Raw genomic sequence first — 15,839 nt, 5'->3', positions numbered from 1 at the left:
TGCCCCAGGAACTCAGCTAAATGCTGAGCTCGAATCACGTGCTTACCCCTTGTAGCATCCCCCCGAGGGTGGTCGGACACCCCTCTCACACACACATGCTATTTTTATCTCCAATTTGCAGATGAAGAACTTGATGTGCCGAGAGTCCAATAACTTACCCAAGGCTACACAGCTAAGTGGTGGAGTCAGGATTTGAATCCAGGCAAGCTGCCACTCTGAACCAGTACACTCTCCTGCCTCCAGTCTGTATTGTCTGCTCTGGGGTGCAAACCAGGATAGACACCCCTCAGAAACTGCTTACACATGCCTCTCTGGGTTTTTTTAGTACCTCACAGATGGGTGTCTGTTGACTTTTGCTCACTTAAGATTTCAGATGCTCTGTGATAGAAGCCTGCTAATTTCCTGGGAATGAAGTACAGGTGAGACAGTCTGCTTATGGGAGAAGTCTGGATTAAAGAGCCAATCAGGGCACTGGCACTGTGGCGTAGTGGGTAAAGCTGCCACCTGCAGTGCCGGTATCCCATATGGGTGCCAGTTCAAGTCCTGGCAGCTCCACTTCCAATCCAGCTCTCTGCTATGGCCTGGGAAGGCAGTGGAGATGGTCCAAGTCCTTGGGCCCCTGCACCCCATGGGAGACCTGGAAGAAGATCCTGGCTCCTGGCTTCAAATCAGCACAGCTCTGGTCATTGTGGCCATCTAGGGAGTGAACCAGCAGATGGACGACCCCTCTCTCTCCTTTCAAATAAATAAAATAAAAAATTTTTTAAAAAAAGAGTGAATCAGTAAATTCCATTTCATTGTTAATGATCGTACTGCCTCACATGTGGTGGTACCTTTCACTGTTTTCCAATCTCTGATCCATTCAAGGGTAGTGGAGGTAAACCAAGTGAGAGATCTTTCCTCCCCACATGAGAAAACGGGTTCAAAGTTCAAGTGACTTGGCTTTACACGTAAAACTGAAGCCGTATGAGAGTGGAATTTAGGGATGAGCAAACATTTCCAGGCAGCAGATTATATAGGACCTGTTTAATGTATCGATTTAGAGTTATTTCTAATTAGCAGGAGCCATTGGCTTTACATTAATGCTCCAAAAACCTCAAAAGAAGTTTGTTCTCACATGCTTGTATGTGTGTCTTGTTCACACTCTTTCTGGCCTTATCTGTAGAGATTCTGTAGCAAGGTGGGATCGTGGCACTAACACGTGTTCTGATTTTGCAGAGACAGAAATGATGGGGACCTGGGTTCCCTGCATTCATCGGGAACTAAGTGTGGTTGCGTCCCAGGCCCACCGCCGCCACCCAGCCTCTCAGAGCCACCGTGGAGTCACAGTCCCTGGGGATATGACTGCAGTTCTCTTTCCCTTTGCAGCCGGTGCAAGGCTTTGATTATGCCAAGCAGCACCTGGGCCAGCAAGGGGCAGATGAAGAGGTCATCCCCGTGACGCAGGAAACGGTGGTCCTCCCGCTGCCCACGAGAGATGCTCCTCAGGAAAGAGACATCGCTCAGGACGGGAGCACCATCAAGACAGCCAAGTCCACAGAAACCAGAAAAAGGTAGGCACGGGGCCAAGCTCTGCCTCTCCGCGTCAGCAAGAGAAATAATTGATGGTGAGAGCAGCTGCAGCCCTCTAGTTAATTCCACCGTTCTCTTTAAAAATTCCCCTTCATGCTTGTTTTGAATGCTTGAGAAGGAGACTAAGGAAGCGATGAGAATGCCAATACCTGCTTTGCGGGAGCCACCTTTTGTCCGGTTTTTGGCTCTGATCAGCCACATCAGCAGGGTTTAGCTCTTACGTTGATTGTAACACACCTGACGCTGTTGTCACCCTTACATTCTTAACTTCTCTTAAAAGCAGCGCCTTTGATTCGGTATGGTTGAATTTATCTGGCAGTTTCTCAATACAGTTTCTGATTTCAGACAAAATCTTTTATTGGGTTTTTACTACGAACAGAGCACGTGGACAGGCATTAGGAGAACCACTGCAGTGTGTAGGACTGATTCCTGATCCGCAGGACCTCAGGATGGAGGAGCCAGAGAAACTCCCAGAAGGCCGAGTATGATATGCGCGGCCTGCGGGGGAGTCTGAGCAAAGTGCCCGGGAAGAGAGGAGGAAGAGGTGACTTGACAGGGAAAGCATCATAGGTGTGTTTCAGCCTCGCCTCGCAGGCAGAATGTGATCTGAGCAGGTGGGAAGAAATCGAGGCATCCTGTCTACGTGACAGGACAGAGAAGAGGGACGGGCGTGTTCTCATCACAATGCTGACCTTGCAGTTTAGAGTTTTTACTGGCTGGGGCATAGAGAAGGGTGAACTGGAAGACGAATTAAAACTGTGGAAGGTCTTGACTGCATGCCCAGGAGTGTGATGTTTCTTCTCTGGGCCATGGAGAACCACTGAAAGCTCTTTTGGAAGACAGTGACGTCCAGCCTGTATTTTAGGAGGACAATTATGATGGCAATGTGGATGAACGTTAGGTTAGGGACAAAGGGACTCATTATAAGCACTTTGCAATAGCCTTATAAAGAGCTAACGACTCCCACAGCCAAGGCCCTGTTGACTGCTAAGCCAACATCTGTTGCCAGCTCCCTCTCCTTTTCCTGAGATCACTGTGTGGGTTAGAAGAGCTACATCCTTCCTCTCCCTCAACCTTTATCTAACAGATATTCACAGATGAGTTGCTATTTATCAGGTTACATATGGGGATACATATGAGCAGTTTGCCCTCATGCAGCTTCCAATCCAGTGGGGAGAAACAGAAATAAGATCAAGTCTGCCCATGGCAATGGATACAAAGAAGAAAACCAAAGTGCAGGAAAGGGTGTGGAGAGATGGAGAGGGAGGCGTAGTAATAGTTTTAGATGGGAAGCAGGGAAGGCCTCTTTGATAAGGCGACATTTGAGAAAGACAGATTGAAATGCATAAAACACGTGGCTGCTATGGGAAGAATGTTCCAAGCAGATGGAACAGGGTGCATAAAGGCCCACAGGAGGGAACTTACTGATGAGCTGAAAGAAGCATGAGCTGGAGAGGAAGTGGCAGTGGCCGAGCCAGAGAAGGCAGTGGTCTGAGGTTGTCCTCGTCGGGCTCTACAGACCAAAGGCAGGACTTGGAATGTTGTTGAGAATAAACATCAGATGTCACTGGAAGGCTTTGAGAAGAGTAATGACCTGATATGGCTTGCACTCTTGGAGGCTCAGTGCGGCCGCTCTGTGGAAACTAGACTGTAGGACTGTAGAGTAGAAGCCAGGGGACCCACAAGAGGCTACTGCTGTGGTCCACGTGGGAGATGAGGGTGTGAGCCGTGGCATGGGAGTGTGAGAGGTGTTTGATGCTAGAGGTATTCCGAAGGAAGAGCTGACACCATTTGCTGACAGATTATTGCAGGGTGATGAAGCAGGAACAGAGAAGACAGAGGAAGTTTTAGGGAGTGATCAAGAGTTTGGATGTGAACGTATCACAAATGAGAGGTGTGTGATATATGCAAGTGGGGATGTTGAGAACTCATTACCATGAGTCTGGCATGCAAAGGAGAGGTCCCAAGCAGAAGTACAACTGCAGGAGCTGGCAGTGTGTCTTGTTTTGTGGGACTGGAAGGGATCACCTTGGAGGGGACAGATAGAGAGGAGACCCAAGAACTATGCCCTATGGCATCACTCTGATTGCTTTATAGATGCTTTTATCCTGCCAGTGGACACACACACACATACCTTATTGGTTGGTTTTGACCAGGAGGTTCCAGCAGATGACACCACAGAAAAGAAAATCTGTAAAGTGATGCAAAGAATAAAGCAGATTTAGGTTCTCTTTATGGAAGTTTGCTCACTGGCACCTTCCTTGGAGCAAGAACAGCCAGAAAACTGTTTCAGGATCAAAAAAGGTGCAAGGGTCTGAAAATGCTACAGAAACCAGTAAACATTTTATAAATGTAAAATGGGTTACAAAAAGCCTTTCCCTTTGCCTTTTTTTTTTTCTTTCTGGGCCTAAATGAAATAAATAAAGCCAGTTGGGAGACCAGGTGCCATTAACCATGAGGTTCTGAAACCAGTCCAAGGGAATGTCTTCCCTGTATAGGTATGTTGGTACATCCACAGCTCAGCAAATAGCTGTTGGGTGAACAAACACGTATTACCCACACTGATTTCTGCCGATATTTTCTCAGAGCACACTACTGGTATCACTAATTTTACAGGATGTTAAAAACTTCTGTGGTTAAAGAGATTTGTAGCCAAATGTATTGGGAAGTGCTGGATGAAATGAAACTAGATGAGTCTTTGTATGACAGAGCTGGTCTGAGCCTTTGACATGCCAACGTGTGTTAAGAATCTCCAAAGGGAACATGATGCGTGCTTCCTAGCCTTATATTGTCTGTGGGACTTTGGTGAGGAGCACATCCCTTGGCTGTAGTATTCCATGGAACCCCCTTGGTAGATGCTGCTTTATCCCAAAGATATCCCCACTGTCCTTATTCCAAACTAAGACTAGAGGAGGAGGGACACGAAGAAAGGCCGCCATCCAAGCCACTGCTTACCCAGTGATCCAGTGTGTTACTCTAGGCATCCTGCATCGAACACAGACACACAGACACACACACACATGCCCACACAGACTCACACTCACATACAAACACATATACTCACACACTCATACACACCCACACACATGCACACACACATGCCCACACATATGCACACTCACATACACACATACACTCACACACATGCACATATCCACACACACTCACACATACACACACATGCCCACACATATGCACACTCACATACACACATACTCACACTTACATATTCACACATACATATATATACACACACTCACACACTCATACACACATGCCCACACATACACTCACACATGCATACACTTACATACACACACACTCATACACTCACACACACATGCACTCTTTTTTTTAAAGATTTATTTACTTGAAATTCAGAGTTATACAGAGAGAGAAGGAGAGGCGGGGGGGGGGGGTCTTCCATCTGCTGGTTCACTCCCCAGCTGGCCTCAATGGTTGGAGCTGCGCCAATCTGATGCTAGGAGCCAGGAGCCAGGAGCCAGGAGCCTCCTCCAGGTCTCCCACGTGGGTGCAGGGGCCCAAGGACTTGGGCCATCTGCTACTGCTTTTCCAGGCCACAGCAGAAAGCTGGATCAGAAGTGGAGCAGCCAGGACTCAAACAGGCGCCCATATGGGATGCCAGCACTGCAAAGGCAGCATCACTACAGCACAGTGCCGGCCCCCACATATACTCATATACTCACACACACACATACACTAACACACACATGGACTCATATACTCACACACACACATACACATGCCCACGCATACTCACACATACACACACATATGCATGCCCACACATACACACACACTCACACACACATGCCCATCCTAGGCATCCTGGGTGTCCTTCTTTTCTAAGTTTGAACAACTGACAACAGAGGAACGAAAGGCCCCTCTTGTCTGCCTCCTGATTGGCTTCTGCAGAGTGGGGGCAGTTGGCCTTTGCATTTAGTCCATCCTCACACTGACACCTTCGGAGGTTCCTGGGGGTTCTCAAGAGTCCAGTTCCCACAGATTTCTAGAAGGCAAGAGTCTGGCCGGAGGGAAGGCAAGGAGGCTCTGAGACTGCCCTTCTCCAGGCTCACAGAGGCAGAGAGCAAAGCCAAGGTGCTGTGGGTGTGAGAGGCAGGGATCCCTGGCTCCCAGCCGATTTGCCGCTTCCCGGCTCTGCCCTGGACAGTGCACTTTCCCTGAGCTTCCCAAGCCTCCCCTGCTAAACAGGGCTGGCATTCACTAAATCGGTGGACTGCCGGCCTAGTTGACTAACAGTTTTGAAAGCACTCAGCACAACACAGCCCTAGTCATACAGTAGGTGCTCCTGCTGGGAGCTCTTGGAAGGCATGGAGTGGTGTCCTGGTGTCTCTCTAGACCTCCGCCCCTGGCACAATGCCCAGCACACAGAAAGTTCTTCCTGGGCCCAAGCTGGTTGTTTCAAACTACAAGTGCTTACTAAATACAGTGGATGTGTGTGTGTGTGTGTGTGTGTGTGTGTATGAGAGAGAGAGAGCATATGAGTGTATGTGTCTGTGTATGTGAGTATGAGTATGTGAGAGCTTGTGTGCATGTATGTGTGTGTATATGTGTGAGTGTATGTACAGGCATGTATGTGTGTACATGTGAATGTGAGTGTGTGAGAGCATGTGTGTGGGTGCATATGTGTGTGAGTGTATGTATATGTGTATGTGTACATGTGAGTGAGCATGTGTATGTATATGTGTGAGCATGTATGTGTGTATTGTGTGTATATGAGTATGTGTGGGCATGTGTGTATACGTGTGAGTGTGAACATGTGTATGTATGAGAATGTGTGAGCATGTATGTGTATATGTGTGTATGTGTGAGTATGTGTGGGCATGTGTGTGTGTGAGTGTGAGCATGTGTGTATGTGTGAGTGTGAGCATGTATGTGTATATGTGTATGAGTATGTGTGGGCATGTCTGTGTATGTGAGCATGAGTGAGAGCTTGTGTGCGTGTATGTATGTGAGTGTGTATATATGTGTGAGTGTATGTACAGGCATGTATGTGTGTACGTGTGAGTGTATGTGTGAGCATGTGTATGAGTGTACATGTATGTGTGTGTGGGTGAGTATGTGTATATATGTGAGTGTATGTGTGAGTGTATGTGTCGGCATGTGTCTGAGTGTATGTGAGTGACAGAGTGAAGATCCCAACGGCAGAGTGACAGTCTTTAGTAGACAAGGTCTGTGACAGGACGGGAACGGCCAAAGAAGGTGGGGTTTCACACGTGTGGCGGAGGCTGCCTGTGGGGTTCAAACACTGCCATAGTAGCCAAGTACTGTGTGTGAGAAGAGAGCATGCTACCTACTGGCTCTCGCCACCATTTCCGGAGTCCCCGGGGGACTGAGGGGTGCCCCCGTCTGAACTCGCCTGCAGAGTGGCACTGGCAAACGCACCTGGGAACGCGCGGCTGCTTAGCCCGAGCTGGAGAGTGGGTGGTTTTGTCTCTTTCTTCTCCGGTATCATTCTTCTTTGTCAACAGGCCTGGAACGAAAGGCTAGAGACAAACTGTGCAAATAAAATAACCTTGAGAGGAGGCTGCTCCTGTCGAAACTTACCATCTCCCCTGTTGCTATGGTTACCTCCAGCAGGTCGCCCAGTGAGAACGGCTCTGTCATCAGCAACGAATCAGGAAAGCCCAGCTCAGGGAGACGCTCACCCCAGAATGTAATGGCCCAGCAGAAAGTGACAAAGGAGGAGGCCAGGAAGAGAAATGGTGAGAAGCCTTCCCGCCAAGCCCCGCCCCAGCTCCTCCACACATGCGTGCACACCCACACACCTAAGTTCCCCAGGCTGGGCCAGGTGTTTGCTGTGCCCCTTGGGTCATCACCTGACCCCTTTCTCTCAATTCTTCTCTCCCACTCCCTCTACCCCATGTGCTTAGAGAATTATTGCTTAGAAGAACCCTTTACAGGACAGATCAATGTTTGTTTAGAGATGTTTCGAATTCTTTGGCAAATCCACCTGATTTCTAGTGCCGATTCCCCTCATTTTCTAGCCCTGATCCCCCTAATAAGGTTCAGGGGTTCATTCTATGCCATTGAGTCCTGGTATTGCAAATCCACTTCTCCCAGAAAAAAAAAATCAGTCTCCATGCTTTCTCCCTCCATTCTCTAAGGGGATGCCACTGTTGAGCCTCTCTGTCTCACAGATCTTTCCCTCCTTGTAAAGTACTGGGCTTTTATTTCTCAGTTGCCGGAGCTCCCTTGTTGTGCTGTAGTTGGCCTCTGTTGGGCTGCACCGTGCACCCGCCCACCTGCCTCTGTGCTCAGTCCTCCTGTGTGTGACGCTGGCTCACTGGAGCTCAGAATTCAAGTGCCCGCTGCAGCTGGTTTCCAGTGGGGGAGAATTCCTTTTGGCTTTCAAAGGGCTGTCGGTGGAGCCAAGCCGAGAGGCTGGGTGAAAAGCAAAGCAATCGGGTGCCCTGCGTAGCTGTGCTTCCCTTCTCCAGGGATGTGACATAGTGTAGTTCAGGGGCTCTCTCCTCTTTTGTTTTCGGATGCCACTACATCTTCCTTTTTTTCTGACCGAAAAAAAAAAAAAGAGAGCGAGAGAGAGAAGAAAAAACAAAGGCGGAATGACACATGGATTTGTTTGCTGCAGGGAAGATGTGGTCCCTGTTCTCATCCCCAGCTACTGTATAAAGCACTTATTAAACTGTCATGCCCACTCGGTTCTAGAATCTTTTTCTTCCCTTGGATTCTACATGCCCTGGAGCACACAGACTGTGCTGTCCATTTCAGCATTAGGGTGTTCCTGGAAGCTCTGCCCTACCTGGGGCCGTGAGAAATTCTGCCCTGCAAGCACACAGAGTCCCGGGAGCTCTAGCCTTGGGAAAGGGACTGGGATTTAGCACCGTTCTCCTTGCCAGGGCAAGGTGCTGAGAGACATGGGGAGAGGGAGCTGGGTGACGGGCAGGCACAGTGCACAGCAAAGACTGTCCATACTGTCCGCTCTGCTGTCCATACCAGAGGGCTCTGTATCCTCAGAGTCAACCAACCATGGATAGGAAGCATCCTGGGGGGAATTGCATCTGTACTGAACATACGCAGGCTTTAGCCTCTTCCATTCCCCAAATGCCTGCAACAGCCAAGGCTGGGCCAGGCTGAAGCCAGGAGCCTGAGGCTCAACCTGGGTCTCCCATGTGAGGGGCAGGGACCCTCACCTGCTACCTCCCAGAATGCAGATGAGCAGGAACCTGGACCAGAAGCAGAGTAGCCATGACTCGAAGCAGGCACTCTGTTATGGGATATGAGCATCCAAAGTGGTATCTTAACCACTGCTACATGCTGGTTCCTGTGTAGACTTTTTTTCTTGTTATTATTCCCTGAAGAATACAGTGTAACAGCTATTTACATGGTGTGGGTATTCTAGAGATGATTTACAGTATGTGGGAGAATATGCAGAGGTTATATAAACATGTGTCGTTTCATATGAGGTACTGGGCATCCACAGATTCTGGTATCTACAGGGGTCCTGGAGCCAATCCTTCACGGATACCCAGAGACAACTCAATGCCACAGCCATCCACCTAACCAAGGCAGCACCTGTACACCCTTCCAGCTCTGCCCCCCTCCCCGCCACGCCCTCCCAACTCCTTTCCTTCCTTCCTTTATGTTCTTCCTGGAAACTGATAAAGCCAAGTCGAAGACCACCTACCCTCTTCACCCACCCAATTCCTCCAGTGACCTTAATAACTAAGTATGTGTCTGTCTCTAACCTTTTTTGTATGCATATAACAACACACACATCTTTGTTTTTTGCTGTGTTGCATGGAATCAATATGCATATTGTTGTATGTCCTTCCACTTGCTTAAAAATCTGCAACATACAGACTTCACTGTCAGTCAATAGACGTTTATAAAATGATGGCCCGTCCCCCCACCCCGCCCCCGTATTTGGCTCTTAGAAGAAGAAAGAGTGACCCCAGCACTCCCCGTCCAGCTGGAGCAACTCTGACCTCCCCTAAATGTCCCAGCACACCTTCACCCTCTCTGCCTGCCTCCTTATTCTGTGCGGGTCACTTTGATTATGTAAAATATCACGCACACACAGGTGCGTGACTAAAATGCAATTACTCTATCAGGTGAGGTTTTTATTTATTTTATTAAAAAGCTCTCCTTCCCAGGTTTAGAGTGTTTGCTTGGATGCATTTTATTTTGCCCAAAGTAAACCCGGAGGATTTTGAAGGTTGGTCACTTCTGTTTCACAAGTTTCCATTCAGGGAGGTTTAGGTTTGAAATTTTCAAATAGAAACGACGGGACCGACTCATTTCATGGAAAATTCAACTGATGTGGAAGCACACATCAGAGTTCCAGGAGGGCCTGTCGGCGGAGCCCACACTGGTCCTTTGTCAAAGGGCTCTGTGTCAGCACAATGCCAGGTTAGAGTTAGCCAGCAAGCTTCATAGTGGGTTGTACTGGTTTGGAAGATGAGCCAAAGGAGGGAAGAAAGGAGGGAGCGAGGGAGGGGGAAAGGAGGGATGGGAATGAAAGGGAAAGGAAGAAAGAAAATAATATTGATGGAACTGAGGCGAAGACAAAAAGGTGTATTTTCATCAACTTACCAGCCTGCAGAAAGTGAGAGTGTTGTGGTCTCTGAGAACAGATTAGATGATGCTGTTGGCATGGAATTTGCAAAAACTGCCGATTCATGGCTTGGTAGTTTAGAGGCTCAGGGTCGCTAAGGTTAATTAAGAAATGTTAATGTGCTGGGCTGTCATTCTACAGCTCCTTGTTTTCCATTGGGTTTATTGCATCCTCTGTCATTGCTGTTACAGGGTACAATGTGATGTTTTCTACATGTACAGATTGCAGAGTGATGAAATCACAGTAATTAGCCTGTCAGAGAACTCGGAGGGCAGTGATGCTAGGTGTAGATATTTGTCTTTGAGCTTTAATGAAAATTTCAGAGACAAAGAGCATGTGATAAGGGTGTTTTCTGTCTCAGGTAGGAGGGCTCTCCCCATGCCAACTCGCATGTGAAGAAATGAAATCTCTTTGCAGCTTGGTTGACTGAAATTAAGACCAGCAGTGCAAATAAGGCACAAGGACATGTAGGATGGCTGTGTGAATTCTGGGGCACTTCCACAGTTTAACTGTGGCCCTTGCCTTTAGCATTCTCCTTGGCTTTTTTTTTCTGTAGGGACTAATTATGCATTAAAAATCCCCAGGAACCTGCTGTACTCATACAACTTTTTAATGTATTAATATTTAGTATTATGCCTTTTCATGTATTTTTCTGTAAAGTCCTTTGGTGGAAGGAAGATAACTATTTTCTCTTAAAAATACCTACAGGAAATGTTGTGCAAATCTGAATACTTGTATAACTTTTTTTTAACAGTGAAGACAAGAAAGAACTGTGGCATGCAGTTTCCAGACTGTTTTCTTCTTATCCTGCCTTCGTTCTGCTGTTTTTCTTAACCCCACAGCATTGGGGGCCGAGGGTGTTAAACCCAGAAGCAAACATCTTTTCCCTCTAAGTGGTTTAGTGACAGCACAACCTTGACTTCTACGTGGTTGCCTCATCTGCAGCTACTAGCAACCTCTCTTTTGCTATGTCTGGAAAGTCAAGTCACTCGTTCATTCATTCCTTTATTTGACAAATCCTTTCTGGGGACCAGCTGCCAGGGAGACACTGGTAAAGGCAACAGGCATGAGTCTCTCCAAAGACGGGCAAGAGCAGAGCTTACACTGTAGCGGCCCAGTGAGGGCAGCCTGTAAGTCAGTTCCCTGCTCGGCAGTGGTAAGTGCTAGGGAGCAAACAGCAGGGCAGCGAGCAGGCACTGTAGCTGGTGGTGAGGGAGGTTTGTTGTCAAGCTGCAGCTTGGAAAGTAAAGAGGAGCTAGGCAGGTGTCGACCTGCAGGGAGGGTGTTCTGGGCGGAGGAGAGAGCTCGCACCGTACTCCCGAGGTGGGAACAAGCCTGGTGGGTTCCAGGAGGCTGCCGTGGCTAGAGCAGAGTGGAGGAGTGAGCTCCGTGGAGTGGCCAGCACAGTGTAGGAAGCATCTGTCCGACTTACTCTGAGAGAGGTGAGGGCCCCAGAGGGTTCTGATCAGAGGGAGAATGTGATCTGGCTGCCCTTTCAGAAGAATATTCCATCCTGAGGCAGTGTATGTTTTGGGGTCAGAGGACAAGAGTAGAAGCTTCCAAGATGGGAGGTTGTTTCGCAGGTGCATAGGTTAGTTATTGCCACATAACAAATTACCCAGCAACCTAAAATAGCGATCTCCGCTTATCCCCCACCTAATGTCTGTGGGGGCAGGAATTTAGGAGTGGCCTAGCCGGCTGATTCTGGTTCCCACCTCTCATGGGGTCACGGTCAAGATGTTGGCCTGGGCTGTAGTCAGCTATAGTCTCCAGTGAATCTTACAAGTTGGCTCCTTCATGGAGCTGTGACCTCAGCTCCCTGCCACGTGGACCTTTCTGTGGGGCTGCTGGAGTGTCCTCCTAACGTGGCAGAGGGAGCGATCCCGGAGGGAGCGATCCAAGGGAAAGCAAGCTGAACACCAAGATGCTTTCTCACGACCCCGCCTCGGAAGCGAGAGGCTCTCCTCTCTGTAGTTTCCTCTCGTTAGCCCAGGCCTCCCGACTCGCTCACTGTGGAGATGAGCGTCAGGAGCCGAGAATTCCCAGGAGGTGGGAATCAGATTACCACAGATGGCTTTTAGAGAAGTTGTCCAGGTGGCAGAGAGTGGGGGCCAGGCAGGAGGTGCCCTGCAAAATTACACTCGAAAAATCTGTGTGCGTTTGGTAACACGTCCCAACAGAGGTGTTTCTCTGTCAGTGCCTGCTTGGTGGCCTGCTGCTTGTGAACTTAAAAAAAATTCCACCAAACTTTAAAAAAAAATTCTAATTATAGCCCATTGTTAGACTCCAAGGTGTTTCAGCCGCATTGTAAAAAAACAATTTACTTGGCTTAATTTGACAAATCTTCTGATTATGATGAGTGACAGAGTGATACAAACTATGTGTTTCTCAATAATTTACATAACATCTCCCAATCTCTTGAGCAGATAGGAGGAAAGATGAATATACTCCTATTACATTCATATTTTTTTTTTTGACAGGCAGAGTGGACAGTGAGAGAGAGAGACAGAGAGAAAGGTCTTCCTTTGCCATTGGTTCACCCTCCAATGGCCGCCGCGGCCGGCGCGCTGCGGCCGCGCACTGCGCTGATCCGATGGCAGGAGCCAGGTACTTCTCCTGGTCTCCCATGGGGTGCAGGGCCCAAGCACCTGGGCCATCCTCCACTGCACTCCCTGGCCACAGCAGAGAGCTGGCCTGGAAGAGGGGCAACTGGGACAGAATCCGGCACCCCGACTGGGACTAGAACCTGGTGTGCCGGCGCCGCTAGGCGGAGGATTAGCCTGTTGAGCCACAGCGCCGCATATTTTATATAATACCTATTTTGCTCCTTAAATTGTCTACTGGCTCAGTTGTTTGAACAGGCTTAATTAATGCATGTCTTCCCAAGCCGTGCTCAGTAAACTGTCATTTGGAGAGTTACTTAGTGGGAGTGTGCTCCAGAACAGGTAAATCAGCAAGGTGCCACTGGCCCTGGACTTTTGCTGTCAGGTTAGCTGCAGGAGCACAGGGCAGTCTGGTATCTTTCCATGTTCGCAGCAGAATTGTCCATCAGTCGGAAGAATTATAATTTTCCAGGGCGTAGGTGGAGATCACTCTGTTTACTTAGGGGAGTTGTCTGTAGCTTTAAATTAGTTTCTTGGGTGGTTTTTTCATAGGTTTCTTTTGTCTCAGGCAAATGAAAGAACCCAAAGCCCGAATCATCAAAGCAGCCTTCAGAATATTAAAAGTCTCAGCAATGATGCTGGCGGCTGGTGGGCCAGGGAAGATCTGTCACCTTCACACATCAGTGGTTTTGGAGGCAGAAACTGGACCAGACACTGTGATCCTGTTGGCGGGTAGATTTTAGTTGCAAGGTTTGGCCAAATTCATTTTCCCCATTTCTGTCTCAAATGCAGAGAAAATAAAACTGACCCGTTAATGTTTTGAAATGCATTGGGTCAGTCTTGAAAGGATGATGTTCACTGTTTAAATCCACACCTTCCCCGGTCTGTCCTGCCCAAGGATGGCAATGCAGAGGAGGGCCAAATGGTCTAGATGTTAAATGGAAAAGAAAACCACAAGCAGTGGCCTGCCCGAGGTGATTGTTGGGAGTAAAGTCGCGTGCTTAGGGCTGATTCTCCCTGCATCCTACGCTCCATGTGTTTGTGTCATGCTTCAGTGCCAGGTAGCGAGGAAGAGGAGGCCACGGGTCTTTTTGACAGCTCTGGCAAGGCGGCTGTGGATCCCTTCGACACATCCTCAGGTTCTGTGCAGCTCATCGCCATAAAACCTGCAGCCCTGCCCGTGGCACAGCCCCCCACCGACAGGAGCCAGGAGTCCTCGGCCGTCCTCAATGGGGAGGTAAGTGCCCGCAGGTCTCTGAGCACTGGGTGCAGACGCACCCTCCCAGTGGCCTCCCCGGGCTGGGTAGGTCACTTTAGCCTCTTCATGTGTCAGGCCTCTGATGATAAATCAGGACACAAGTTGCCTAAGACGAGTGTGTTGTTGAGACTATCCATGCATTTCTACTCGGGCAGAAAGCCCAGGGAGACTTTTAAAAATTGTGGGTACGAAGAGAAGCATTCGAAGTTCTACACACACCTTCTCCCATACATAGGCCTCTGCTTTTCTTCTTAAGAGCAGCTGGGACTCCCAACCAGTGCCCATGTGATAGGATGCTGGCGTCACAGGTCACGGCTTAACCTGCTGCGCCACAACTCTGGCCCCAACATTCCCCTTCTTGATGATACTTCTGACGCCCATTAGGGGATGTCCACCGTAATTGAGAGGGAAGCAGAGGTGCTCCTGTCACATGGGCAGGGACCTGGGAATGATGTGAAACAACACAGTGGCTGCTTCCAGGAGGATGTCAACCTGTCCATCAACTTTCATAAGAATTGGCAATGATGTGCGACACATGCTGGAGTGTGATGAGATACATAGAGAGGTGTGAGGGTGCTTCAAAAGGTCAGGGAAAAGGCATTTTATTATAACAGCACTGTGCGTGGATTTTTGAAATAAGAGGCTGAAGCCTGAGGGGTCAGTGACTTGCTGAAAGCACACCACAGGTTATTATGACAGCAGTGATGTTCAGGTGCCCCGACCCCTGTCCAGGGCTCCCTTCCTCTCTTTGACCTACCACGGCTCATCAGAGAAAAATCACATAGTGCTCAAAAGAGTGGGGAGTTTCAGGCCATGCTGCAAGGTTTTTAACCCAAACTTTCTATCTGTATGACTTAGGTTAGCTAATTTCTCTGAGCCTCAGTATCTCCATCCATACAATGGGGCTGCTATGAGGATCAAATTGGTTTATACACACAGAGCACTTATGACAATGCATAGCATATAATAAACACTTTTTTATTGTTATAAGCAATTAGCGAGCCAGTGAGGGAGGATTAGTTGATCACACGTCCCTTATGGCCCTTGGGAATATAACGTGAGGACCTGGACGTGGTCTGAGAACACTCCCAGCCACGGGAGCTTTCCTGGGGCACAGTTCTGCTCCCTGATGTGCAGTCCAGCTACTCAGAGCCTCCGAGGTTGGCACTGACGCACTGATTACTGTTTTGCCCACCGCACCTGGGTCTGCCCACCACACCCCGCTTGATGGCATGTGGCCTGGAGACAGATTCCCGGCCGGGACAGGCTCAGCGCACTGCCCCTTTCCCCCCAGCCCTTCACCTCGTCACAGAAGGATGACAGATGGGCTTTCCTGTCCAAAATGGATACTTGCTGCATGTCAGTAGTTGAAACCAAGAGGGGCCTTGCTGGCATTTGGACCGGAAGGCAGCCCTGAGCTACCCTCTGTGATTTGCTGCCCTGTGGAGCTTGACCCGGATTGATGTGTGATTTTCTCTGCTTCTCTTATGGGTGGCTGGGTGGAGTGAAGAAAGCGTAACCCCAGAGCCATAAATTCTGCTTTTGTGAATTACAAGGAAGTCTTTTAAGGATTGTTTTAAAGGGAGCAGAGCAGCATAGAAGGTTCCAGCATGTGAGTGTGACCCCTCATCATTTGCTCCGTGTTTAGCATAGTCAGCTGCTTGTGTCTTTGGCAGGCCAGAAGGTCCTCTAGCCACGTTCCTTTCTGAAAGACCAGCCTGGCTTTGCCCTGAGGAGCAGAACCTGGTTGGCCTTACTGGCTGTACAAGGCTTCGAAACGACCTGA

General features: G+C 48.9%; 1 protein-coding gene across 5 annotated transcripts in view; it reads left to right on the top strand.

Moving 5' to 3' along the window:
* Positions 1 to 15,839, top strand: part of KIAA1549L (KIAA1549 like) — a 312,534-nt gene that overhangs the window by 244,472 nt on the left and 52,223 nt on the right. For 3 of the 5 annotated variants that reach the window (XM_008269586.5, XM_017345847.4, XM_089327606.1), the window contains 3 exons: positions 1,369 to 1,553; positions 7,192 to 7,319; positions 13,851 to 14,032. In XM_008269586.5, coding sequence (XP_008267808.3) covers positions 1,369 to 1,553; positions 7,192 to 7,319; positions 13,851 to 14,032 — 495 coding nt within the window. The remainder of the gene's footprint in view (positions 1 to 1,368; positions 1,554 to 7,191; positions 7,320 to 13,850; positions 14,033 to 15,839) is intronic. The other 2 variants (XM_002709213.6, XM_070071581.2) reach the window with 1 other exon arrangement.

Source organism: Oryctolagus cuniculus, chromosome 1 (assembly GCF_051225735.1).
Source record: "Oryctolagus cuniculus isolate XC-2025 breed Fujian yellow rabbit chromosome 1, ASM5122573v1, whole genome shotgun sequence".
In the NCBI taxonomy this organism is placed as follows: domain Eukaryota; kingdom Metazoa; phylum Chordata; class Mammalia; order Lagomorpha; family Leporidae; genus Oryctolagus; species Oryctolagus cuniculus.
The sequence above is the reverse complement of the archived record's forward strand: the minus strand, read 5'-3'. Positions and strand labels throughout refer to the sequence as shown.